This window comes from Lepidochelys kempii, chromosome 8 (genome assembly GCF_965140285.1).
Source record: "Lepidochelys kempii isolate rLepKem1 chromosome 8, rLepKem1.hap1, whole genome shotgun sequence".
Taxonomy (NCBI): Eukaryota; Metazoa; Chordata; order Testudines; family Cheloniidae; genus Lepidochelys; species Lepidochelys kempii.
The window spans coordinates 79,716,294-79,742,802 of NC_136387.1; the positions used below are offsets into that span (position 1 = coordinate 79,716,294).

General features: G+C 41.3%; 1 protein-coding gene across 8 annotated transcripts in view; it reads left to right on the top strand.

The window, feature by feature from the left end:
• TTLL7 (tubulin tyrosine ligase like 7) overlaps positions 1-26,509 on the top strand; it is a 105,639-nt gene that overhangs the window by 10,771 nt on the left and 68,359 nt on the right. For 7 of the 8 annotated variants that reach the window (XR_013636194.1, XR_013636195.1, XM_073357227.1 and 4 more), the window contains exons 2-5: positions 19,692-19,869; positions 20,078-20,209; positions 23,760-23,881; positions 24,581-24,648. Coding sequence is in view for 6 of the 8 variants with exons in the window: in XM_073357227.1 (XP_073213328.1) it covers positions 19,845-19,869; positions 20,078-20,209; positions 23,760-23,881; positions 24,581-24,648 (347 nt within the window). In the remaining 2 variants the exon portion in view is untranslated. Of the gene's footprint in view, positions 1-19,685; positions 19,870-20,077; positions 20,210-23,759; positions 23,882-24,580; positions 24,649-26,509 lie in introns of those variants that run through there. The other variant, XM_073357225.2, reaches the window with a different exon arrangement.

The window sequence follows — 26,509 nt, forward strand, 5'->3', positions numbered from 1 at the left end:
GGATCCATGGGATGTGTTCATGAATCTTCAGGTTTCATGGGGATTAGAGACTTTGCGTTTTGCTTGTCATGCAGGGCCTCAAACCCTTCCTTCTAAAAGAGAACATGCAGCAGAAACTCCATGGAATAGGTGGTCATTTACACCTGTACAAAGCAGATGTAAAACTCTACCAACTCAGAATTCTCCACTCATTTACACCAGTACTAATACTTAGACACACATCACGTTCCCTTTGCCTTCATGTGTCTGATGAGACAACCTGCAAGACCATGGAGAATCAGGCCTCTTGAATTTGACAGCAGTCTGTTCTCCATTCTGCCTGATATTTGCAGTCAGAGTCAGAACTGGTTAGCTCCATGCCTTCATGCAGATTATATGCATAGGAACATTATTTCCCTTTACTTAATTTATGTTTTAAAGGAATAATTAAAGTGGGCATCATGCCTGCTACCGTTCTAAAACGTTCAGTGTCAGCAGCTTTAATTTGAGCTGCTCAGTGTCTCCAGAGTGAAGTCACTGAATTTCATGATAGTACTATTTCCCTTTCCATATGCAAAACTATTATAGCTTAAAATACAAAGCAGTATGGGTATTTCTTTAAGAATATCTCTGTTTCAAAGGCAGGATTTATAAATATGAGCTGCAGGTGTGGCCTAGATAAACACTCACTTATGTGGGGCAAAACCCTATCTGCTTTATGGACAGTACTTTAAATCTGAATTGAGGCTAATTAAAGACGTTACCTTTTTAATGAATGTTTGAGTATTTTATATTTTGGGACAGTGCCACTGAGATTCCGTCTTTCTCTTTTTTAATCTCTTTCTCCCAGGACTTGGTCCGTACATCCTTTCATTTTAACATTGGTCAAGATGCCCCATACGCCCAAGAGTTAACAAAGAAAAATCATTTTAATTGGAGAATCATTTGCTTCTGTTTGCCTTCAGAGAAATGTCAGGGAAAATAAGATTTCTGGCTTTATTTATTTTTCAGGGAACTCAATAAGAGGTCTAACATCTATCAATGCACTGAAAATTTAAATTGGTGACTTGCTTATTTGATAATTGATGGAAGAATACAGCTATGTATAGCAAGTAGAAACTTTTATATTTGTATTTCACATTTGTGGGCCAATGTGGTAGTCTTGTAGACCACACCCAGTACCATGCTGTGGTCTGAGTTTGAGTCCGTTACCACCTGGATCATTAGGAGTGAAATCCTGGCCCTACTGAAGTAAATGGAAGTTTTGCCATTGGAGCCAGGATTACACCTCCGGAGAAGAGATGTCATGCTGCACTCTTAAGTCCATTAGGTTGTGTTGGGAAACAGGGATTGAGGTCTAAAGTGGGGGGTTCAGCATGGCATATGAGAATTGTAATGGGTGGGGTCTCAGATAACTGAGTAGGGCCTGAGGTTGTTCTGTTGAAGGGCTACATTAACACCTTATCTAGAAAGAAAATTCCTTAGTGTGGGTACTGGAAAGAGTGGTCTAAAGGGAAACATTGGTAGTTTTTCATGAAGGACAGAGCAAGCCTTTTAAAAATGTAAAGCACAATTGATATTTATTCATGAGGGGGCTTTCCCTGTAGTTTAGACCTGGCTATGTGTTGACAAAGTTATTTTCATCTTTGCTTAGGAGCAAAAAGCTAAGTATATTCTTCTTTGGTTACATTAATGCATGTTTCCTTCCAGCTTTGACCTTGGATTGACATTTGTTTGTTATTTTTAGCATCTGAAAACCAGCACAGTAATATCCCTATAGGCTATAGTGAAAGAATTGGAGTATAGCACCAGCAAATGGAGCCTTAACACTGATCTTAGGTGAGGGCTTGCTCCAGCATTTCCCCTCCTTCTTTTCTGTTTCTTTGCTTTTGCCCATATTTCCTTGAACTCATATCATAATGACTTTTTCTTCTCGTAAGGATGATTGGCTTTGGGTGGGTGAAAATCTGTCCTGGACACCTTTCCTAAGCATTGCTTCAAACACACAGTGAATTTTGCTATTAAAAAGAAAATCTTTCCAGACCAAGAGAGAAGAAGACTAAAGGTAGTGTTTTTTCAGCATTGCTCCCTAATTGGAACTGCATCACTGCTGTGATTAAAGACATGAGGAGAAATGGGCATGCTTAGGTCAGTTGTCTCAAATTTTGTAGTTATTTTAAACTATGAATTCAGAAAAACCTACAGTGTCACTGTCAGCACGTTCATTGTTTGTAGCTTAGAGACAGCATGAGGTTAGTCTATAAATAGAGCTGTTCAATATTATAGAGTGGCACTAGTAATGCTACCGTTGTGGCTGAGAAAGCACATTTATTCTGTGCTGTGTTTTCAGGCGCTTCCTAAAAAAATTACCCATTTTGGGCAGAAAATTCTCATGCTGCTTCATTTTTCTCAGCACAAAGGTAAAACAACTTGTGTGTGGAAAGTTTGATATACTTTATTTTTTATGCTTCAGGTGTTGCATTTTTTTCAGTAAATAAAGGAATTTTTCAGAGGCTTTTGATCACATGCTGCCTTCTACTGTATTGTGTGGAGTGTAGCAAATTGTAGCTGTGACAGGGGTCTGCACTCATTACCAACAGATAGATGCTAATTCCTGCTTAGGTCTCCGACAGTGGATAGAGTGGAGAAATGCAGCAGTGCTGAGTGATTGGAAGCCAATCAGGCATTCAAAGGAGATTCTATAAACCAGCTCCCTTTTAGCGAGAAGGAAGAGACTTTGGAGGAGGCAGAGCTCCACATGCCGTTGTGAAAGAGCTAGATTCCTTTTGTTTTATATATACAAGTTTTAGTTTTTAAATCAACTATACATCTTGAATCCCAAGAAGAACAAAGCTGAGAGGAGAAAAGCTTGGTCATGGGATATTTTGTTGTTGGAGCTTCCGGCCTGCTCTACCTGTACATTTGGGCCTAAGTCAGTGAAGCGTTGGTGAAAGGAGGCATTTTGCTTTATTCTCCCCCTGCAGATAATGCACCATAAAAATCCCTTTCCATAACAAGTGCTGTGGGGAACCAAGTCTGTGGCCAGAGAAAAGCAGCTGGTCTTTATGGCATGTTCCCCTCAGGTCTGGTTGAATTTCTGAATGGAAATTAGGCCATGTCTACACTACAGAGTTAAGTCAACTTAAATTTGTTAGTCTCTAAAGTGCCACAAGTACTCCTGTTCTTTTTGCGGATACAGACTAACACGGCTGCTACTCTGAAACCTTAAGTTATGTTGAGGATCATAAACCTCTGTAATTCTATCGCTTGTACCTGTTCACACAACGCTACTTGTGTCAGCAGAGCACATCCGATGTTGTGAGCTGGGCACTGTGGGTGGCTATCCCACTGTGCAACTCACTACATTCTCCCACTAGGAGTTCTGGGAAATGATCGCAGTGCATCATGGGGGCGGGATCACCACCTCCATGATACAATTTTCTCCGTCTCATAATTCCAAGGGCCTCCAACTGTATTTTGTGTCATTTTTCAACTGCTCCTACAAACTTTGCACCTGCAATCTCTGCCTGAAAGCATGGATCCTGTCTTGTGATCAGCATTATGAACACAACGTAGCTGATCCCGCAGTATTTCATGAGCTGCGAATCTGAACAGGAATCCATGCTGCCTGCCCTGCTGTGTGCCATGGAAATAAACAATTCAAGATTTATGTTGGCATTCATGGAGCAGCTGCACACGGTGAACCATCACTTTTGGGCTTGGGAAACAAGTACCGAGTGGTTGGATCCGATTCTGATGCAGGCATGGGATGTTGAGCAGCGGCAGCAGAACTTTTGTATGCACAAAGCCATCTTCCTTGAATTATGTGTAGAGCTTGCCCCCACCCTGAGGTGCAAGGAACTAAAATGAGAGCTGCCCTAATGGTGGAAAAGCAAGTGGCGATCGCTGTGTGGAAGCTGGCAACTCTAGACTGCTACCAGTCAGTCTGAATCAGTTTGGATTTGGAAAGTTCACCGTGGAGGTTGTGCTGATGCAAGTGTGCAGGGCCATTAATCGCCCCCTGCTATGAAGGACTGTGACTCTGGGCAATGTGTGGGCAATTGGATTGTTTTGCGGAAATGGGATTCCCTAACTGTGGTGGGGCGATACATACACATGTATCCCAATCTTGGACCCAGCCCATCTTGCGATGGAGTACGTCAACAGAAAGGGCTACTTCTCTATGGTATTGCTGGTGCTGGTGGATCACTGGGGTCGTTTCACCTACATCAACATGGGATGGTCAGGGAGGGTGCTTGACACGCGTATCATCAGGAACATTGGCCTGTGCAGAAAGCTGCAAGGAGGGACTTTCTTTCCAGCCCAGAAGATTCCAGTAGTGGATGTGGAAACGCCCATAGTGATCCTAGAAGACACCCTACCGCTTACTCCTGTGGCTGATGAAACTGTACACCAGAAACGTTGACAGCAGCAAGGAACACTTCAACAATAGGCTCAGCAGGTGCCGAATGACTGTAGAATGTGCGTTTGGCAGATGAAGCAGTTGCTGGCACTGCCTTTTTGGCAGGTTAGACCTCAATGAAGAAAATATTCCCATAGTCATAGCGGCCTGCTGTGATCTGCATAACATTTGTGAAACCAAGGGGGAAAAGTTTCCCCCGGGGTGGAGTGTTGAGGTTGATCACCTGGTGGCTGATTTTGAGCAGTCAGACACCAGGGCTATTAGAGAAGCTCAACGATGGGCTATTCAAATCAGGGAGGTTTTGACAATGAGCCCCAGTAGTGTGCCTTTCTGTAATGAATTGAGCTAGACATTATTTACTTGCCATCTTGAATAAGCCCTGTAATGGTTCCTGCCTGAGCGTTAACTGTAGTCTGCAAATGTGTTGATTGCCATTGTGTATGAATTTCTGTTGCAACCACTCTAGGTCACAAATAAAGAATCACTGTCTTTGTAAGACTTAATGTTTATTAAACAGCAATACACAGATTAACATTTCTTACACCCTTACAAAGATGTAAGGGTGTATTTCCTGCCTGTGTGTGGCTTCAGAGCAGGTTGGTATGTCTGTGTGCTGCTTTGTTTCCTCCAGAAGTAATTGCTGAAACAAAGCAGCTCTGCCAAGGAACCTTCAGGAGAGGGTTGCAGAGTATCTGCAGGAAAGTTTCCTAGAGACCTCTAGGCAGGATCCCCAAGAGATCTCGGTGTGCATTAACAAACTTTTCTGCAGAGCCCCCATTGCATAGCTGCACAGAGGACTATGAAGCCGATGCAAACAGCACCTAGTCTTGTTAATTTCGATTCCTTCTCTCGTGCACCATGTAACAAAATTAAGGACACCTCTACCTCATGTAACGATGCACTATTCAAGAAAAATGAATACTTACCAGAGCTCCCCTCTCCTACTTTAGCCAGTCTGCTGGGTCTGGGAAGATCCTTCCAGAGACAAAAAGAGGTCTTAGTGGTGGAGGTGGGGTTGCCGCCGAGGATGCCATGCAACTTCTTGTAGAAGTGGCATGTTTTCAGTGCTGCACCGGAGAAACAGTTGGCATCTCTTGCCTTCTAGTATGCTTGTCTCCGCTCCTTGATCTTAGCACGCCACTGCTGCATGTCTCTTTTGTGCCCCTTCTCCTCCATGCCACCAGCAATCTGTTCATAGGTGTCAAAGTTCCTACGGCTGGATTGGAGCTGCAACTTCACAAACTTCTCTCCCCACAGACCCAACAGATGCAGCAACTTCAGTGTACTCGACGCAGGAGCCTGTTTGCTGCAGAAGTCTGGCATGGTCAGCTGGGAAGGTGTGATGTGAGATGTCCACACTGAGCAAACAGGAAGTGGAATTTCAAAAATTCATGGGGCTTTAAAATGGGAGCGGTGCGTGCCTGTGTACCTGGCTGTAGGGCAATGAAGTAGAAACTACTTACCAGAGCAGTCATGTACTCTACTTACCAGAGCAGTCATGTACACAGAGCATTGTGGGATACTTCCTGGAGGCCACTTAGGGTGACATAAGCAAGTACTGTGAAACTGTGTCGCTCTAACTTTGTTGCAAAAAGCTCTATGCTGCTTGCTGAGGTGGGTTTATTTTGTCAGCATAGCTGGAGATTTAAATTGGCAGGAGGTGTGTATACCTCCACTGTCGACAAAACTGTGTAGTGTAGACAAGGCCTTAATCTGGAAGTTCTGCTTGCTGAATCAGAATAACTCCACCCTGGGAGTACATTCACACATTGCTCTGCTGGTGGGATCCAGAGGAAGCATTGCAGCCTTGTGGGAGGGACAGAGCCAGGATAGCTGTGGGTATCCTTGACCTCCATATGGATGCTCCTGCTCCTGATGATGTGGTTAGAGCAGGGATAATCAGACTGGGGCTCAGGAGCCGCAAGTGGCTCTTTAATGTGTCTCCTATGGCTCTTTGCAGCACATGATATTAAAACACTGATTTAATTATTAACCAGTCTAAGTTATTAACCTATTAGGATGCTTTTACTATATTATTAACCAATTGTAGAATACTTGGTCAGTCATTTTGCTGTGAAAAAAAATATATATAGTAAATGAAACCATGAATTCACACTACTGTGGCTCTTGTGGGTAATGTTGGCTCCTGAATCACTGAAGTCAGAGTATTACTGGGTTAGAGCAAGGGAATGGGAGCTAGGATTATTATTTTTTTTTTTGTTCTATTCTTTGTATTGCCACTGACTTGCTGTGTAACCTTGGACAAGTCAGTCAGTTTCTCTGTGTCTCTGTTTGCAGTTCTATAGAATGGGCAGAAGTGTCCTGCAATATTTTGCAGGGTGTTGCAAGACTGAATTCAAACAATTGGGTTGTGAGGCACTTTGGGTCCTTGGGATGAAAGGTGTTAATTAAAATATTCGTTCTTCTCTCTTTGATTATATATTTAAAGAAACTGAAAACAGATTCTTCGGTTCTGCTGAAGCTTCTTTTAAATTTTACATCAATACTTGTCCGAACCACCGATAAAGAAGTCAACTTTGTATTGATTTTATGCAGTAATATGGCAGTGAGCATGGGCGGACTCTTCTTGCTAGTACCATAAAGTTAATTTTTCAGCACTTAGCAGGGTTTTTGGATAGCTTTTGTACAATAAGTGTATTAGTTGGGCAGTACTACTAAATTCTATGTACTTCTCACGTGTCTGCCTGCTGGGTTTAAAATTGTGTGGATTTGTTTGTCTTTTTGTTTGGAAGAATGGGAGTGATGTTGAATAGCATTTTTTCATATTGTTTGACATGCTATGGAATGATGTGTACACTAGAGGGCTTAAAAAAATGCCCACTGGATGCTCAGGATCCCACAGCAGAAATAGGTAGAAGCTGGGATTCTCCAAGGAGGGTTAGTTAGGCATCTGACTCCGACAGAAATTCAACGGGAAGTGGACATCTAACTCTTTCCGATCCCTTTAAAACCCCAGCCAAGGTGTTCTGTTGTTTTTAGAAACTGTTTATTTTTTAATTTTTTCCTGTTGTGGAATATTTAATTTCTTCCCTTTGTTCTCCTGTATATAAACAGCTTTGTATACAGCACATTTTTGTCCTAAAATTTCCCACCATTGCTACTGCTAGCACAGCTGCACTAGTGGTGGCAACAGATAGCATAGACCAGAGGTGGGTAAACTTATGGCCCGCGGACCACATCCGACCCGCAGGACGGTCCTACCTGGCCCTTGAGCTCCCGGCTGGGGAGGCCAGCCCTTGGCCCCTCCCTTGCTTTCCCCCCTCCCCCGCAGCCACGCCACTGCATGGGCAGCACTCTGGCCCGCCACTCCTGCCGGGCAGTGTGGCTTGTGCCCACCCGCCACCCACCTGTCCTGCCACTCTGAGCAGCATGGTAAGGGGATGGGGAGCGGGGGGAGGGAGGGTTGGATAAGGGGCAGGAGGTTCTGCGGGGTTGCGGGGTGGTCAGGAGACAGGGAGCAGGGGGGGTTGCATAGAGGGTGGGGTCCCGGGGGGGCAGTTAGGGGCGGGGGTCCTGGGAGGGGCCTGTCAGGGGATAAGGAGCAGGGTTGGATGGGTCAGGAGTTCTGAGGGGGGCAGTCAGGGGGCAGGAAGTGGGAGGGGGCCAGGCTGTTTGGGGAGGCACAGTCTTTCCTACTGGGTTCTCCATACCGTTTCGCAACCCCGATGTGGCCCTCAGGCCAAAAAGTTTGCCCACCCCTGGTGTAGACCAACCAACAATACTCTTCCAATCACTTTAATCCTGCTTAAAGCAGATTTGAATGTTGCAGTGGTTAAAATGTCACCAACTACCAATCTACACAAGTACTCCCACCATTGCTGTTCCCTGTGAAGCTATACTAATGGTAGCAACAGTGGGGAAACTTCAGAGCAATTACTGTGGGGTGGGCAGGAGTTCACTATGTACATAGGAGCTTCCTAGTTTCAGTTTCATATGTTAGAAAACCATAGACAGACATTTACCCTTAGCGTGGCGGTTAGTTTGTGACCAGACCCTGGACTTTGAAAGTGTTACTTGACATTTTGAATCAGGTTCTGGATTCTAGGCTGCAGGCCAGTGTCTGTCAATTTGCATTTCATCGTGCTGTCGGTGTGCCATCCTGGGTGCTAGACTAGCAAACATTCTGATGTGCCAGGATCTGAATTTAGATGGTGTAATTCACAGCCATAAACTCTGCAAGCCCCATTTAGAAATTACAATTAATGTCCAGAAACACTGATGGAGCTAGGCAGTGCAGGCCTGGAATATATTAGAGCTAATGGGCCAGATTCTGTGCTGTGGATAAGGAGTACTTGCTTTAATGCATCTTTGTGTTTATATCCCTGATCCTGAGGCCATCCTGGCAGTTGGCTAGTACCTGACATGCATTTGAGAAGCCTTCTGCCAGTGACTCTAAGAGGTTATTTTGACAACCAGGGATCAGCTGGGCATAAGGAAGCATGTAACAGATGCAGAGGCATATAGGGTAGACATTGACTATGGGGGCCAGGTGTCTTGCTGAAAGACACAGGTCTGCTGCCAGAAGCACAGGGGGTCTGGGTTGGGAGGAGGCACTTGGGAGTAGGAGTGCTTCCCTTCTTTCTCCATCCAGCAAAACTGAGGCCTGGTCTACACTGGGGGTGGGGGGATTGACATACTTAGATCTACTTACCGCGGTGTCTTCATTTGTGTTCTTTCATTCCTTCATTTGTGCCAGATGTGTGAAATAAATTTGCCAGAGTACCGGAGTCAACGGGAGAGTGCTCGGCAGTCAATTTATCATGTCTAGACTAGACGCAATAAATTGACCACCGCTGGATCGATCGCTGCCTGTCAATCTAGCGAGTAATGTAGACAAGCCCTTAGAGAATTTAGGTTCTTAAATTTTAGAGGGAAGCAGAGTTTGAGCAGGATACAAAACTAAGTGTATAATGGAGATTTCGTTACAACCTTGAATTGGAGCAACTGGGATCATTCCACAATGAAGATCTGAATTCTGTAAATCTGCAGGAAAGTGACATTCACCTGAGAGACGATTACAAAGTCAAACTGTAATCAAACTGATTACAAAGGAGGTAAGTATCATTTCCTCAATAGCTAGTATATAAGATGCAAAACTGTCTTTTTTTAAACATGCAAGACACGTCAATATATACTTACATAACTAAGAGTATATACTTTCTGTATGAGGCATTTATGAACTATAAACCAAAACAGAGTCTAGACCATTATAACACCACTTCAAATGGAGAGATAAAGTATACAGATAAAATGATTATTTGCATTTCTAGGTAATTACCTGCAATAAATAGAGTTTCTGTTTTGCTGAACAGAACTCTAATTGGTGGTAAGGGACTCGGAAGCCATTTCTATTTTAGAGGCAATGAAAGGCTGCCCTGGATAATAGTTTCATAGAATTATCAATACCTTCTGAAGTAATGGACTGTCGTGTCCATGCTATGTGCTGAAAGAGTGCACAATAAAAAAAACATGAGACAGCCTAAAGTGGTATTTTATATTCACTCATGATGGTAGGAATGTGTTCTGTAAATTTATTAGATTTACCAGACACAAGCAGGGTGGTTGCTGGTTTACTTTTAGGGGATAAGTGAAAAATGTACCTTGCCAATATTTCTTCTCATTGTTGTGATTACTGACTAAAGCTGGTGTTCCTCAGCATTTCCTTTGTTTTTGACAGACAGGCTAGATTCTGTTTGTAAGTCTTGTCAATTAGCACATTTTCTAGTGTTTAATTACATGAGCTTCTACAAATAGAAATGGGCATAAGCATGTGCTGCTGTAGCATATTGCTTTATACTACAGTCTTCTAGTTGGCTTTTAGTGTACTAATCATTAGACTGCAAGCAGAATATAAATACGCTTCTCCGAAGTATGCATTTGGCTGGGAGGCTGAAGCATGCTTTCACTCTAATGCTAGCCTCAGGGGTAGGGTTGGAGCAAGACAATAGTCTGGTTGTGCGCCGAAAGTGAAAGATATCTTGGAAGCAATATTTTTTTTAAAAGGCTTAACAAAGTTTCAACAAAAAAAATGTACTTCAGATCTAGTTAAGGGGTGGGGAGAGTCCTTTTGGAAACGGGATGCATGGAGGGGCAACCATCTTTCAGGGCAATCTTGAAAGGTCTAATGTGACTTTTGTGCCTGTTTCTGATCTCTGGTACACTGAGAGTATTGCAGTGTAGTTTATAAGAGCAGTGTTTACTTGTGAAAAGTATACGTCACAACATTTGTCACAGCAGAGCTCCTAACTTTCCCCTTTGTGCCGCCTTGAGGACACCTGCTCATTGCCATCAAATATTTTACATGCAAAAACTAACCAACCAAAACAATGTAAACACAAAGACAGGACGTACAAAAGATAAGGCTTTCATGAAAATGTGAGCGCTTCAAAATTGCAGATATTGTACATACTTTTTATTTCTGGTTAATAATTGTGTACATATTTAATACGTTATATGTATAATGTGTGTGAATTCCCAAGGAAGTCTCACCTCCAACCAGAGCTCATTCTTCCTTATTTAGGTAACACATCTTTATTTCCCCCAAAACAAGCATTCCTTTCACAACCAAGGTGACAGGTGCCATGTTCTATCACTTTTTGAAACCAGACCAGAATGGTAAAAATAGTCTGAATCTGGATCAGATACTAGTTTGTGCTAAATTATATATATACATGAACATTAAGCAATATTTTCTTTTAAGCCTCTGCTTCCATTATTGCTTAATAGCCATCAGAGTGTTTTGTTTATTAGGAGTTACACAGGCCTTAGATGTGTACGACTTTAGAGCCCTTGACTCATGTGCGCGGAAAGGTTACACAGCAGCAATAAGACTTAGTCAGTTTAACATAACATTGGCTCCTCACATACATGGATTCATGTGTTATATTGTACTGTCTCACTGTAGCTACAGTATTTAGCAAACTTAAGAATAATTTAATATATATCAAATATTCTGAAACTGTTTACTATCTCAGTGTCAATGTGTTACATGAGCTTAGTTGTAGGACTGCACATGACTCAAAATGTTTGAGCTGTGCTGATATGTCAGTTTTTATTCTGGTATTACTTTTTTTCTATCCATTCTGCTACATTAGACAGGTCAGGATTCTATTCTTTAACTGTAGTCAAAAGAGCAGATAACTAGTCAACAGCCCTCTTTTCATTTTTGGCTTGATACAAAGACTGTTGAAGTCAATGGAATGTCAAGGGGATCTCAGCCAGCCTGGGTTGAAAAGCAAAAGGCTTTGGATGAGATAAACTTTTTAAAACAGGACGTTAACCTGTTATACTCCTGTGGGAATTCTGCACCAAAAAATTAAAATTCTGTGCACAATATTTTAAAATTCTGCATATTTTATTTGTCAAAATAATGCAATGTAATCACTCTGGTTTCAATTATTTTGGTAATTTATCTAAACTACAATACAATGGATGAAGAATGGGAGTGAGGCGCATTAGAGGAAATCCCCAAGCACCCTTGCCTAATAGTCATGTAGCTAGGTTTGACCCTTTATTAATCAACAAATATATGCAGCCATATGCTCAGTGTTACATTGTAGGAAACTGAAGAGCAAGTGAGGGCTGTGGAATCAAACTCACAATTTATATTGACGACTGGCCATCTCCAGAAAGGTCACTAGCAAACAGTTCATAGAGCACATTTTGATGGGAAATTCAGTCCAAAAATTTAGACCAGTTCTAATAACTGAAACACCATAAGCATTTGTAAGGCCATACTGTCCTTTACGCCACTCTGGCAATGTAAAGGAGCCTTAAAACTTTTACACTTGTTTTATACTGCTGGGAGAATTCACAAAGACAATGGGAACAATTCACTAAGCAGGCAGGCTGCTACATTCTACTCTGTGTGAGGGGACAGAGCCTTCCCCATGCCTCCTCAGAAACACCCTGAAGCCCTGTCCCTCCACGCTGAGTGTGCTGCAATAGCACGTGAGAGAGACAGTGTCTCTCTCTCACATGCATGACTGCCACCCCCTGGCAGTGATTTACATCTCTACTAGCTGGTCCAGGCCCCCAAACCAACCTGCCTGCACTGCCGGGGAGGGGCGTATAACTGCTCTTGTGTCTTTCCTTTGCTTCCTCTTCCAAACTCATTTTTCTGTGGGGAAGCAAAGATATCTGCGGGGAACATGAATTATGCACACGTGCAGTGATGCCGAATTCCCCTAGGGGTACCTGTTAGTTAGAAAGCATGCTATGATTTGGTTTTATATAAAAACTTTTATTTCCAATATCCTTACTCAGTACCTTTTGAACCTTTCTTGTTTTCACTGTAAATATGTTTAAGTGCTGAAGTGCTGGTCCTCAGTTGAATCTTGGATGCTGGTGTGTATATGGTTCCTTTGGGGATAGCAGAACAGGTGAGTAGCCAGTGGTGGGCTGGATATCAACAGGAACACTTCACAGGGGTGCACCTATTATTAACCTTCAAGGCAAAGTGGGCTTTGAATCAGATACCAGACTTGTATTTTAAGCTTTACTGTGCCTGTTGTCTATATTTTTGGTTTGAATGATTTAAGATTTCTGTTTATAATCTAGGCTCGGAGATTTTTTGCATAGAATTTCATAATTCATGGGATGCGTTGTTTTTATAATAGCAAAATATCCCTTTTAAATTATTTTGCTGCAGTGTCATGACTCTTTGGCCTCTGTTTTTCCCAACACAGAGTATATCTGAAATACCCATTTTGGCACATGTGTATTTATTGTACAGGTCTGAGCATATATCTGTAAAAGATCTTTAAAAAGCCATGTAGTTTATATACAAGAACAAAAGCAAGAGCAAAACAATTAAATTTAAAGATTGACATGAGAAACAACTCCTATTAATTAGGTAAGGCAGTTTGTCTTCTTCCATATCTTCTCAAATACCCCTACACTCTTCTGTAAAAAAAAAATAAAACAAAAGGAGAAACCAATCACCAATTTGAATAGATTTTTGGTCACTGCTGACTTGAGCCAGAGTTTGCTTAGAGGTGCGAGATGCCAGTCTGAGCCATCTAGTTCCCAACCAGAAAAATTCTACCAAAATTATACCATTGTGTACACACTGTACAACACTTCCCTTTGACTTTTGAACTGAAGATGTAATTAGCCTGTCACTTGGAAAGAGATATGAGCAAGGGTTCTGAAGATATTCTGTTCTGTTAAAGGGCTATCAATTATGTCAGAGTCATTAGCACAAAGTAAACACAATGGACTGCACCTTCAAAATTTGGCACTCCAGATTTGTATGTAAGACAGGAAAATGTTTAGGAACATATGCAGAGAGTGACACACATAATTAGACATGTATAACATTTAAAACATGTGAGAATTAATACATGCATATTTATAACTGTTTCTGCACCTCACAACAGGTGTAACCTGAAAGGAGCAGTGCACAGTATTCAACTAAACAATTGTTTAATTAGCTTCTATTATGTCTGTGCAGATTTAGACCATGAAGGAGTTGCAAGACAAATTTGATAGGTATATAAATTAAAACATGAATGCAGCTAAAATGTCTCTACAGATTCACTTTAGGACAATAACCCTTAGAAGGCAAAATCCTACAGGAAATGAGTTGGTACATACAGTAAAGTAGCAATTCCTTTTGGTCCTTGAAGAAAATAGTTTACATCAAAGTTTGAAAAATAGACTATTTGGGGTCTTTGTAAAAAGATTTGCAGTCTCTTACAGAAGGACCATGTTTGAGCTGTAATGGTAAAAATTATGTAATCCATAATCTTGTTAGCAAACAACTTATTCCAAAAAGCAATTTAGATACTTTTTTTGAGGAGAACTGGAGAATACATTTGTCTTGGGCTTTTTTTAGATATATGGCCTCAATAGCAAATCATGCATTAAACATATTGATGGTGACCTGCAGATCTTTTCCATCAACTGCAAGAGATGTGCTGAATATCCTTAGTAGCCAGGCTAAGTGTGGCATTCAGCACAAATTTAGCTCATTTACACTAGGGTAACTGAGGGCAGAATCTGGCCCTTTAACTAATAAACTTATTTTTTCTCTCTTTGGTTAGCAGCAACCATCTTGTCTGAAGATGGTGACTCTGTTTCCTAGATGATGGTCTGGCCGCCCAGTGCTGTGATGCCACATCAGCTTTGGAGGAACAGTGATCTGTTAATCTAGTAACCCGATGATCAGTAATATGTCAGCAGGGTGCAGTGTGGTGAATCTGCTGCTGTTCTTCTGGCTCTGGCTAGAGGTTGATAGGGCAGCTAAGAGGGGGAGTTCCATGGCAACTGGGAGGACAGTTCGAAATCTGGAGAGACCGTAACTAAGGCAGTTGTTCCTGGTGACCGTCTGGGAATTCTAGGTTGCCTGTGTGCAGCTGGGTCCATTTTGGTTTAAGAATACATAGCATAAACAAGTTACATCAGATTGCATGAAATTGGTCCTGGCTATGCTGTGGGGCAACAATATTATATGGAAATTATAGTTTTAATATTTACAAAACTTGCAGAGAGACACTTATCTGACACTCCCATTTGGCAGATTCTCCTGGTGATGTGTAGGCTTGGCAGAATTTGTTAGTTATTTTTTATAATTTCGATGGATAATATCGATGTTGTTCAAGCATTTTTTCCCAATTTTTATCAATTTAAACTTAGTTGCATGAAATTATGGGTGTATGTGTCAGACAATTAATGACAGACATTGAAATTCAAAAAGTTAAAGCTTTCTAACTGTTAAAACACAAATTGTGAACACTAGGGTTGCCAGCTGTCTGGTTTTCCCCGGAAAGTCTGGTCAAAAATGGCACCTGACAATGTCCGGTCAGAAACACTGACCAGACACCAAAAGTCCGGTTGCTGCCTGCAGGAGCAAGGGTAATGCACAGAGGGGACATGCGGGGGCAAGTGCCCCCCTAGATTTGCCTGCCAGGGCAGGGAGAGGGGCTCTGTCCTTCTCCCACTGCCGCCGCTGTGGTTGGGCTCTCATGCTGACCCAGAGTGGAGCAGCCAGCAAGGGAAGTGAGTAGACCCACTCCTTCCGCTCCTTGCCTGGGCATGGCTGCCAGGGCTGGAGGCTGTGTGAGCTGGAAGTGTACTAGGGAGCAGAAGGGGTAGGACCACCCACTTCTCTCATTGGCCTCTCGACTCTGGGTTGGCATGAGAGCCCAGCCGCCCAGTGCAGCAGCTGGGCTGCCTGGGAAAGAACCTGGCTGTGGGAGGCAGCGGTGGCAGGCCGTAGGTAACTGGTGGGGTGGGGAGAGAGTGGTGGTTCCCAGGGTGGAGGGGAGAGGAGTGAGCAGAGGGCAGGACCTTGGTGGAGGGGGTGGAGCTGGGGGCAGGGCCTCGGAGGAGGGGGCAGAGCCGGGGTGACCAGCTTCCAGAAATTGGAAAATTGGCAGCTCTATCAACATCACATATCAAAATATACAGCATAAATAATATCCATAAATCAAACTCTGGAGTTCTCATATAGCATTTTTCTTATTTTGCCTGTCCGTAAACTTCAGTTATCTATGGAAATATTTTTGCCAGTTTGTGTGTGTACAGTGAAATTGATGTTTACTGACACTGATAAAAATTGAATCCTTCCAAGCCTAGTGGTGTGACATTATAAATTCATGGAGGATAAGTCCATCAATGGCTATTAGCCAGGATGGGCAGGGATGGTGTCCCTAGCCTTTGTTTGCCAGAAGGTGGGAATGGGCGACAGGGGATGATTACCTGTACTGTTCATTCCCTCTGGGGCACCTGGCATTGGCCACTGTCAGAAGACAGGATACTGGGCTAGATGGACTTTTGGTCTGACCCAGTATGGCCGTTCTTATATATCTCCTTGACACCACATTGTCAACTGCTGGGGCTTCTCCTGCAAGCAGAACACAATTGAGGACTGGGCTTGCTCTCCACAAAAAAAAGTAGGTATTTATGCCGAAACAAATGACCCAAAGAATATCATTTTATATTCAGAGAGCACTTATCATGGGAAAGAGAATAATCCTTTGTCAGAATTTGGGTCAGGTAGTACTTACAGTGCGTGTGCCTCACGCATGGAAGAGTGCCCAGGATAAAACTCCATGAGGTTCCGTGGCAAAGTTTCTTCCAAATTCTTCTGTCAAGGGGTTTTCTTCCCATGGAAGAAGCAGTATGTTCAACCTCCGAATCTCATAGGTAGCCTGAGATCTATGTGAATATGGAGGATGGTTCTGCTGAAGGCTTCTGAGCTGGCTCCAGAGCCCTCAGCAATTCTCACCAGCAGCTTGGGACATACAGCTCCAACAGAGCAAAGAAGCAGCAAGGATCCCACATACATTGAGATCTGCAAGGAGTGATTTCTGTGCATTCCCACAGACCCCCCAGGCTACATGACAGATCTTGGTGGCACAGCCTCCACACAGCTGCTGGCTTGCCAGTCCCAAGGACCAGTGGCGTGTCAAAAATCATGCACTTTGAATGTATGTTCTCCTGTTTAAATGTGGATTCATGTCAGAAAAGAGGACCTGATAATCCACATATTAGGAGTAATAGTGTGGCAGAATTTAGTGCAGATTTAATCATTGTGGTCCAGGTGGAAAACACTGATGTATTGATGGTAAACTGTGGGAAGATATTTTCTGTATGTGTAAACTAAATGTCTGAACTGATTGGGTAGGTGCAGTTTGCATTCTGATGGTTTTTATAAAAAGTATTTAATAAAGGGCTACCAACTTGTAATTAGTTGGGATTAAAACAGTATTGTATTAGTAAGGCTGGTGTTTCTCAAGAAGCAATATCAGGCTCCTTATCACTTCCCCAAATTTTCAAAGTTTTTTGCCAGCATAGCTGACAAGCAGCTGCTAAGAATTTGTGTGTGCGTATGCAACTTCTTAATTGGCCAACAGAAGTGCTTCAGGTTTTTCTTCCCAGAAATGAAACTTCTCTCTCACTCTGGCAATATGCTAAGCCTGAGAAACAGATGAAAGTCAGCGAGTCACTGTGCATGCACTCAGTGCTATTTTCCCTTAGTAGTGGTTTCAAAGAGGCTTTTCTGCTGCCCAGTGTATAATGAACTAAAATGGAAAAAGGAGTGGGGGCTTTTTAATTTTTGTATGGTATACATTTGGCAGTAGAATCATTGGGCCACCTTCTTGGTTGACTTCACCCAGAACAATCAACTGCCAAAGAGGCACTTTCAATCCAACTGGGGATTTTCTTGCAGAGATCAGATGCAGTAAAACTCTTCTGCGGGGGTGCATGTGAGAGCTACTGTAACTTACATCCCAACCACTTTTGCCAAAATTACATTTGTATATCAAAATCTATCTAGGCTCTTGGATAAATATAGAGGCAAATCTCAGCCTTGGTGTTGGCTGGTGCAGCTCCATTGATATCAGTGGGGTTGGCTCAGCTTACATCAGAGCAGAATTTGGCCCCCAATGGAATCTCTAATTGGGGCTGGTTACATCAATCTGCTCCTATTATCCCATTGCATTAGTAGGAGTTTTAAGGATAAATCCCCTCATTGAATTGAGAAGTCACTTTACAACTCAACTTTTTTTTGCTTCCTACTAAAAGTATCCCATGCTGACCTGTCCAGAAAATGATTAAGTATATTATGATTGTATCTCAAACAAAAGGAAGAAGACTCAGACTTAATATTCTGGGCCAAATTCTGCTCTGATTTGCATCCCATGCAACTCCCTTGAGCTCATTGATTTCAGGTATAAATTAATGCAACACTTGACTGCCACTGGTTTGCCTTTTAGTTTACTTGTGGCTTGAGGAAAGGGCAGTATCAGACTTGATTTCAAGTTTCTGATGTTGTCATTTTGTGTCAAAGCCTTCATGTTTTAATATGCTTTGTTGTATTTTTGCATTGCTGCATTTATATGCCTGAGGTATAATGCATGTGACTTAACATCTGCAGATTGCTTCAGCTTTAGAAATCTGTGGTTTGTCATTACATTTATCCTAGACTGAAATCAAATAAAGCACGAGTGCTTCACATTGTCTTTACAGCTATTTTAAAGCATTTGTGCAAATACAAAATACTTAAACTACATATAAAGCCAGCCCGAAGCACTTTTAACCACATTCATAATTGCATGAACGAAATTCAAGTACTTTAAAATTATAGAAGCAATTTAAACTATTTGTCCTTCTGTGCAGAATTCATGAATTTTGGGTCTGAATCACTTTTTGGGGGGCATTTTGCCAAAGATTTTGTTGTGGTGGTTTTCTTATAATTTTTTCTGTGATATGGAAGCATGACTGAATGCATGCTACCAGCATAGTAAAATGTTTAGGGCAATGTTTGATCCTGATTCAGAGTCGATTTTTTAAAGTTTTTTCCAGGCATTTTGATATGTTTCAGGGAGATTTTTAAAAACACTTTAGTATGTGAGATTTCAAATGTTATATAAATACAGTATGTCAGGCCAAAAATAAACTAAGATGGAAGTAAGGTCTCTTTGATGCAGGTTTATTGTCCATCTTAACAAACAAACAGAACAGGTCCCCAGCTCACACATCACATCTTGGGGTCTCCTTGTCACCTATCGCAGAGTACTCTGGCAGTCCTGCTTCTCTGTGGCTCACTCTACCTGTGCGAGTTCTTTCTCACAGTATCCCTGTTCCCTTCCAGATCTGTTCTCACTGAAATGCCCTCTGACCCTTTATAGCCCAGAAAAAGTCCTGCCCCCTTAATTGATGCAATGGGATGCACCTGTTCTGGCACAGGTGTTCTGGACCTACTTCAGTCACAGGGGACATTCTCCCTGTGACAGCATGTTAGTGTCTGTGGTCCCAGGTTCTATGAAACTGATTTAATAAATTTTCAACAAATGGTCTCACTTTTTTCTCCTCATGGTGATGGGAGCATGCATAATATTGTACTACATTATTGAAAACCTTGAAATTTTCAGTATAGTTGGAACTTACCAGGAATTCAGTGCACTTTGCTGAGGATAAAAGTTCCCAGAGTTATTGAATCTAATAATGAATCATATAAACATCTAAGATAGACAAACTGTGTAATAAGCAAAACCTTATAAACCCTTTTTCAAGAACAGAGACAGCTAAAAAGTTTTTATTCACCATAAATTAAACAGAAAACTACCTTTTTGAGATTCTGCATTTTGATGAATAAATTGGCATATTTTTGCTAACTTGATTACATCTCTAAAAGTAAGCATCAGTTTTGGGTACACACATTGCCAAAAACAAAAGGAAGAAACAGTTTTATATGTGCTTCTATACAAGTTACGCTTTATCAGTTATTATTTTATAACGAAATCCTTTTCTAATGCAGATACCTGTCTCTTCCATAATTGAGAGTCAATATAATCAGAGATTGAAATGGTATGACACAAGCTTTGAATCATTTGACTTGGAAGGCCTTCATGGTTTTCTGAGAACTTGGAACAGAATTTGGACACCTGGTTCTGCGCAGCCCCATGTTATAATGCCATCCTTGCCTAATGAGGGAGGTATGTAAATTGATTATAGAACTCTTGTATTTTTAATATGGCTCATTAATGATGATCTTTCAACATGCTTGTAACTGTTAATAAATCTGAATCAAAGTTTACTAATGCCTAATTGACTAGCAACTCACATTGCTTTTGTACTGTGGTTCTTTTAGTTATGTGCATTATTTTATGTATTGTTGATTGTTACAAACATTATTTTTCAAAGATAACCAAGGAACCTCTTGTCTGACTTTGAGTTCAGAACTGCCTTACCAAAGCACAATTAAAAGAAAAGTCAGAAAGAAGAAAAAGAATGGAATCATCACTGCGAACGTTGCCGGCACAAAATACGAAATTGGTAGGAGGCTACAGATTCTGCTTATTTTTAATAGCTACTGGGGTGTGTGAAAAGGGTTGAAATCAGACTGCTGGGGTAAAATAAAGAGTGGTATCAGGAAGGAAGCAAACTTTCACTGTTGCAGGGCCTGATCCAAAACCTATTGAAGTTAATGGAAAGACCCCAGTGACTTTAATGGAGTTTGGGCCAGGCCCATAGTGAATTAATGCCATTGGTTTTCTTTTTGAACATAGGAAACTTTATATGTTGTGTTATAATATATATCTGCTGGTCTTGCATGCTCTGAGCACCCATAAATCCTGTTCTGTTACTCAGGAAAGCATTTCCTTGCCAGTGGAGGTCTCCTTAGTGAATGGCTGAGGAAGGAAACCCCTGTCTCCTTATGCCTCCATCAAGCTATATCAGCGTTTCAGGGAGTGTTCTCGGGGAATAGAAAATTGTTTCTGAACCTTATAGTGATATCTGTGAGGCCTGCTATGCTTGTTACTGAGGTGGACTGTTGGTTCAGGATCTTCTATAGGCCCAGCGTTTGAATGGGAAGACAAAAGGTATTAGTGGAATTCTTCTGAAATCTGTCTGCAAAATAAGGTCCATCCAAAGATGATGGTGCATATGATCAAAATATATATGCTCTGTAGGCTTATTTTCCCTTCTTTGGGGTTCAGATACATCCGAGTTCCTCTGCATTCCTTGGACTTGATTTTCCCCCTTGGTAGGGCTTTGGTGCTCTGCTAAATGTATCTCCTTGTTTAGGAAAAGTAAGAGGAGGTATCCAGCCAGGATGGGAAAATGAACTGTGACTCAGACTGTAAAATCTTCATAGCATGATTCTCCCTCTCCTTTCTAGGATGCTTTGGTTAGCATTGAAACAGTTGACAAATTTAATTTAGATGCCCAGCATTCATACTTAACACCCCACTGCAGCTGCACAGTTATGAGGGCTAAAGACGGAGGGCTCGGTGCACAGTTGGAATGTAGGTGCCTAAGTCCAATATTTAGGCACAATTGGCATTCACAAAACCACCACTCAGCTTCTGCCTATCCCTGTAGGTGCTTAAAGTCTCTAGATACCCACATTTTCACTGGTAAAATGTTCTAGGTGCCTAAATTTCAGCAGTGACCATGTGTGCAGCTACCTAAGTCCTGAGTACCTAAGTATCTACCTCCCAGCAGCTCAGCACCTTACTTATGCTTAAGCCCTAGCGGGATTCACAAACTAGGTGTTTCCCAACTTAACTTGCCTTTGAGGCCTGATCTGAGTACCCGTTAACCTGTAAAAAAGATGCCAGTGGTGGAGCCCCTTTTATCTGTGAATCCCCTTTTTAGGTGCCTAACTCTCCCCATGCATTGTATAGGGAGTCTGGGAGCCTAACTCAGGATAGGTGGCTGGGTGCCTAAAAGTTAGGTGCTGCCAGACTGAGTATTGCAGCCCTTCTGTCCCTCTTGTGAATCTAGCTCTTCATTTAAAAAAATGCAACTCTGAGTCTAGAGTACAACATGGCAGCTTGCATAGGCAATGTCTCCACATTCCATCAGTTTGATTCTTGCCTTTGCCCTGGGAAAGGAGGCCTCTCAGCTCCTGAAGGAATGGTAATAGGTCAGTCCTGTTTCTTCACTCCCCTGCTAATTCCTCCTTACTCTCACCTGGCACGATGGAGCCAGTTTCCCCAGCTCCCTTCTCACTCCTTCACCTTCTAGCACAAGCAGAGACAAACCTGGGTCCCATGGTTCCCTGAGTTCTGGCACACTGCCTTCAGCTCTTCTTCTTCAGTCTGGGCAGGCAGACTGATAAAGTCTTTGGACAGAACAGTCCTCCCCACCAGATACAAGAATTTCAACAGCAAGTAGCCCAACTAGCACATAACAGCATATCCTCTTCCATTCATAGTGACTGCTCTTCAGTGGGAAGGAGTTGAAGTGCTGCCAAATTTAGATGCCAAAGGCCCAGACTGCAGTTCAATAAGCGTGTTTCTCTTCTTTTATCCTTGGGGTTTATCATAAATCTAGAATACTCTAAAACCAGCCTAGGACCTAGTCCTTCTTTTAATTGTGGTCTTCATTGTGTAAGCAGACCCTAATCCAGCCGGATGGATGGGAGCTGTCCCATTCTTCAGTCAAGACTATTTGCAACAGTTGGGAAAACTCTAGTGATGGACTTGTTCACCATGAGCCAACAGGAGGGTTCTCATGTTAAACAGCTAATCCAAAGAAAGAGGAGGACTAACAGTCATGGATGCACCCTGTATCTCTAGTCGTGATTCTTGGAGACATTTACTATGAGTCAATGGGAAGGGGAAAAATAGCAGTACTCTTCCAAACTTGGCCTACTGACCAAGCTCTGCTTACATCTCCAGAATGAGTTGTCACTCACAGTAGTTTATGTTGATGTTCAAAATAGCTGCTTCTGAGCTCTGGTAGGCTTCCTGGTCTTGACTCCCCGCAGTGGGGCTTGTGTGTACTGTGCATCTCTTCATATTATGACTGCCACTTTTCTTTCTTACATGTTTTTGATCAACAATACGATCATTTAAATTTCAGTATTTTAAATGTTCTTCACTGGGATTCAGTGTTAACACCCAGTGAGGTCAGTAGGGATATTGTATACCTCTCAGAGCTATTGCTGAGAGAAAGTTATGGCAATTGCTGAATGAATATGAGCAGGAAGCTCTTTAAAGCTCCCTGCCTGTAAATCCAGTCTCTGTAAAATGTTCATATAGTAATACACAACCTTCTATAGAATTTTGTATAGATTACTTTGTATGGTTTTAATTAGTTAAGGTCTTTGACTGTTGAAATGATCAAATGTTTCTAATCTCAAGTAAGTTTTATAGACTTTTGATGGCCATGGAAATATTCAGCTGGAGCTTTGTCCACTAGGCCAAGTTTTGTCATATGGGGAAAGCTTCAAATCCAGAAACTGGACAGTCCCCTTCTGGAGAGATGATATCAGAGCAAGTCTATTATGCAGATTGCTGAATGAACAGTTTTTAAAGAAATCGTACTTATACTCAGGGAAAACAAATCTTGCAAATTCTTCCGGAAAATCTCTTCTCCTGCAACATTACTTATGACTGGCACATCATCATAATTATTTTTTTTTACATTAGAACAATGCATCAATTTGCATTTGTAAGTATTAGACCGTTGACTTAAGGGGCATCCTTGTCTGTTGGCTTCAGTCGCACCTATAGTCATTGTTGCTGTAAAATTAAAATATGTAATAACAAAGATAGACTCAGATGGATTTTAGACTAAGTGGATTGTTATTAAACCATTTTTTGGACAATTTAGAAGCTCTTTGCAGTTCCCACTGCAGATTGTACTTTGCTCCCAGCCACAGTACAAGCAGTAACGACTCTATAATTACTTATGCAATAGACAGATGTAGACTGTCCAATTAAATATCATAAATTGAACAATATGAACTCCATTAGCTTGTATGCTAATATTGTTCTGTGGCCAGAGGTGAATTTATACTGAAAATAGAATATTAATTTTACATTTGAAGGTTCATTTCAAAATATCATTTAAATGTATCACTTTTGTGTAGTTCGTCTAGTAATAGATGAAATGGGGTTTGTGAAGACAAGAGACGAAGATGAGACTGCTAATCTCATATGGAGTGATTCTGCTGTGCAACAAGACAAGATTGCTGAGCTCCGAAACTACCAGGTAACATGCAGCATACTTTGTTTCTGAACCAGTTTTTTTAAAAAAACTATTTCATTCTGAAGTCATGAATTAATCACTGTGGTATGCTTGGGTCAGTTGCACCCATCACAAGACTAGAAGGCAGAAACATCAGCTGCACCAAATATTTTGATACTAAGGAGTCTTAATTTCTATTTTGTTTTCCCTGCAGTTTCTGTATCACTTGGCCTTCAGTGTCAACATCTTTGGTGTTCTATGAGTGCTTCTGCTTGCCAGTGGTCTGTTGTGAGTGAATGATCAGAGACTGAGTGTTTTATTCAAGTTACAGAAACATTTATAGGATAAATTGGCTATGAGCTTGCATATTGTTAGCTAATCAGAGCCCTTCTCCCTAGTATTTGTCTGTAAGTCATCTCCTTCCTTTTTAACATTAGTTTGTGACAACAGTATTTGTTTACATATAACTCTCTGAGTAAAAGGATCTGATTCTCCTCTCACTTGCCCTGAAGTCAGTGGAGATACATAGGAGTAAATCTGGTGGGAAAGGAGAATGCGGTCAATAACATCTAGAGTACTCTCTAGGATATCGAGCATAATTTAGAATAGTCTTTACCAATTAATGTATAATCAAACTAATTTAATTGACTGTTCGAAATGTTTGTCTATAATATTTGTGCTAGAAATGCATAAAAATACCAACATTCTTTTTTTTTTCTCCAGAGAATCAACCATTTTCCAGGAATGGGAGAGATCTGTAGGAAGGATTTCTTAGCAAGAAACATGACCAAGTAATTTACTTCTTACTAATCTAGGAATGGCATTTGGAATGCAGATTTAAGTTTAGTCACTTTTCAAACATGTGTTTTTGATGTGGTACAATACTGAGTTGTCTTTTATGAGAACTAATTTATTTCTACAGGGTACAGTAACAGAGCCATGAAATCATTTCTGAGGTTCTCAGTAGTGTTGGCCCCAATCCTGCATGGTATAGCATACAGCTGGACTTCTGTGCCTGTCCTGTTGACTTCATTGGGGCTCCACAAATGCACAGCAGTCTGTCCACACACCACACAAGGCAAGATTGGGGCCTTACATGTATTATAACATGTGCTTTAAGCACACTTGCACATACATGATTTAGCAACAGAAACAGGAGTAGTGGGGACAAAGTATTCAAATATATTGATGTATAATACCTTAGTAATATATTATCTATTTAGAATAACTAGCAGTTGTCTGTTCATGTTATATATATCAAATACATAAATGTAAAGTATCTTATTGTTAAGAAACTAGTCCTTCCCTTTTGTGGGCTATCTTCTAAAATGTCAGTTGTGATTTTTTTTCATTATTGAAAAACATACAAGGTACTCAGCAGAGATTCAGTGTAAATTGACACTGCTCCATTGAAATCAGTGAAGCTATAATGATTTATGCTGTCTGAGGATCTGGGCCAATGAGTATAACCTATAAGAAAAGAATATTAAATGGTGATTAATCATTATCTGTTACTAAGATAAAGAAGAGCTTTCCAAATGTGTACAGAAAGGTTTGTGAATATATTGATATATGTGCAGTAAATTAATTCAAAGTAATTTTAAAATACAGTGTACAGTTAATCTTTAGACCTAAAATTTGACCTACACTATGTCTCTTTTCTTCATGGAAATTTACACGTGTATCCCTATTTTCACATGCGCGTACACACAGCATACCATTTATTTATGTATTTATTTGTATTACCAAAGCACCTAGGAGCCCTAGTCATGGACCAGGACCCACTGGGACTAGAGGCTAGACCATCTCAGAACAAAAAGATGGTCTCTGCTTTGAAGGGTTTACAATCTAAGTATAAAACAAAAAGCAGACAGAATACAATGAAGCAGCATTGGCCAGCATGATGGGCAATGTTATGTTAGTCATACTACTTCATGTCTGAGATTTTTTAAAAAATGTGCAGAACAATAAAGTGCTCAGGTTATCATGTATATTACCAGGTTCAGCCTGAGAACTTGCCTCTCAATCTGCTGAAGCCCAAGTGTGGGATGCAATCTCAAAATTATATCTGTGACAATGCTACAAGGAACTGTAAATAACGTGGGCTCAATTTCTTAAGCAGAAATATTTTTGGGTCAAATATATCTCTGGTGTAACTTTACTGAAATAAATGGAATTACAGCAGGGATTAATCTAGTCTATTTTCCATAACCTCAGTATTGTGAGTTAACATTTAACCTTAATAATTTACAGTAATCAAAGTGCCATGCCTCAAGACCGCTTTGTGAAAGAGGCAAATTTGGATCTAAAGTTAAAGGGAGTTGGGAGATATGGCTGGGAACACTACAGTATGTAGAGTGCAGGCTTTGGTTCGTGATTACTATTCTTCTGTGTTAATATTTGTGACTATGTATATAATAGTACAGAATTCTTATTTCTGGCCTCTTGCTTTTCTGCTGCATACAGTCTCTTCTAGTCCCTTGTTTCCTTATTTGTAGCCTGGAATGATGTACAGCTGCTTTTGTTCATGATCTTACCTCTCAGCTCTGCTTACCTTTTTTCAAGAGTGCGCTGGAATGTTGCACAGGGTTTTCTTTTTGCTCTGTTATGCAGGTCTTTCAGTGATACTCACGCTTGCAATACAATACACAT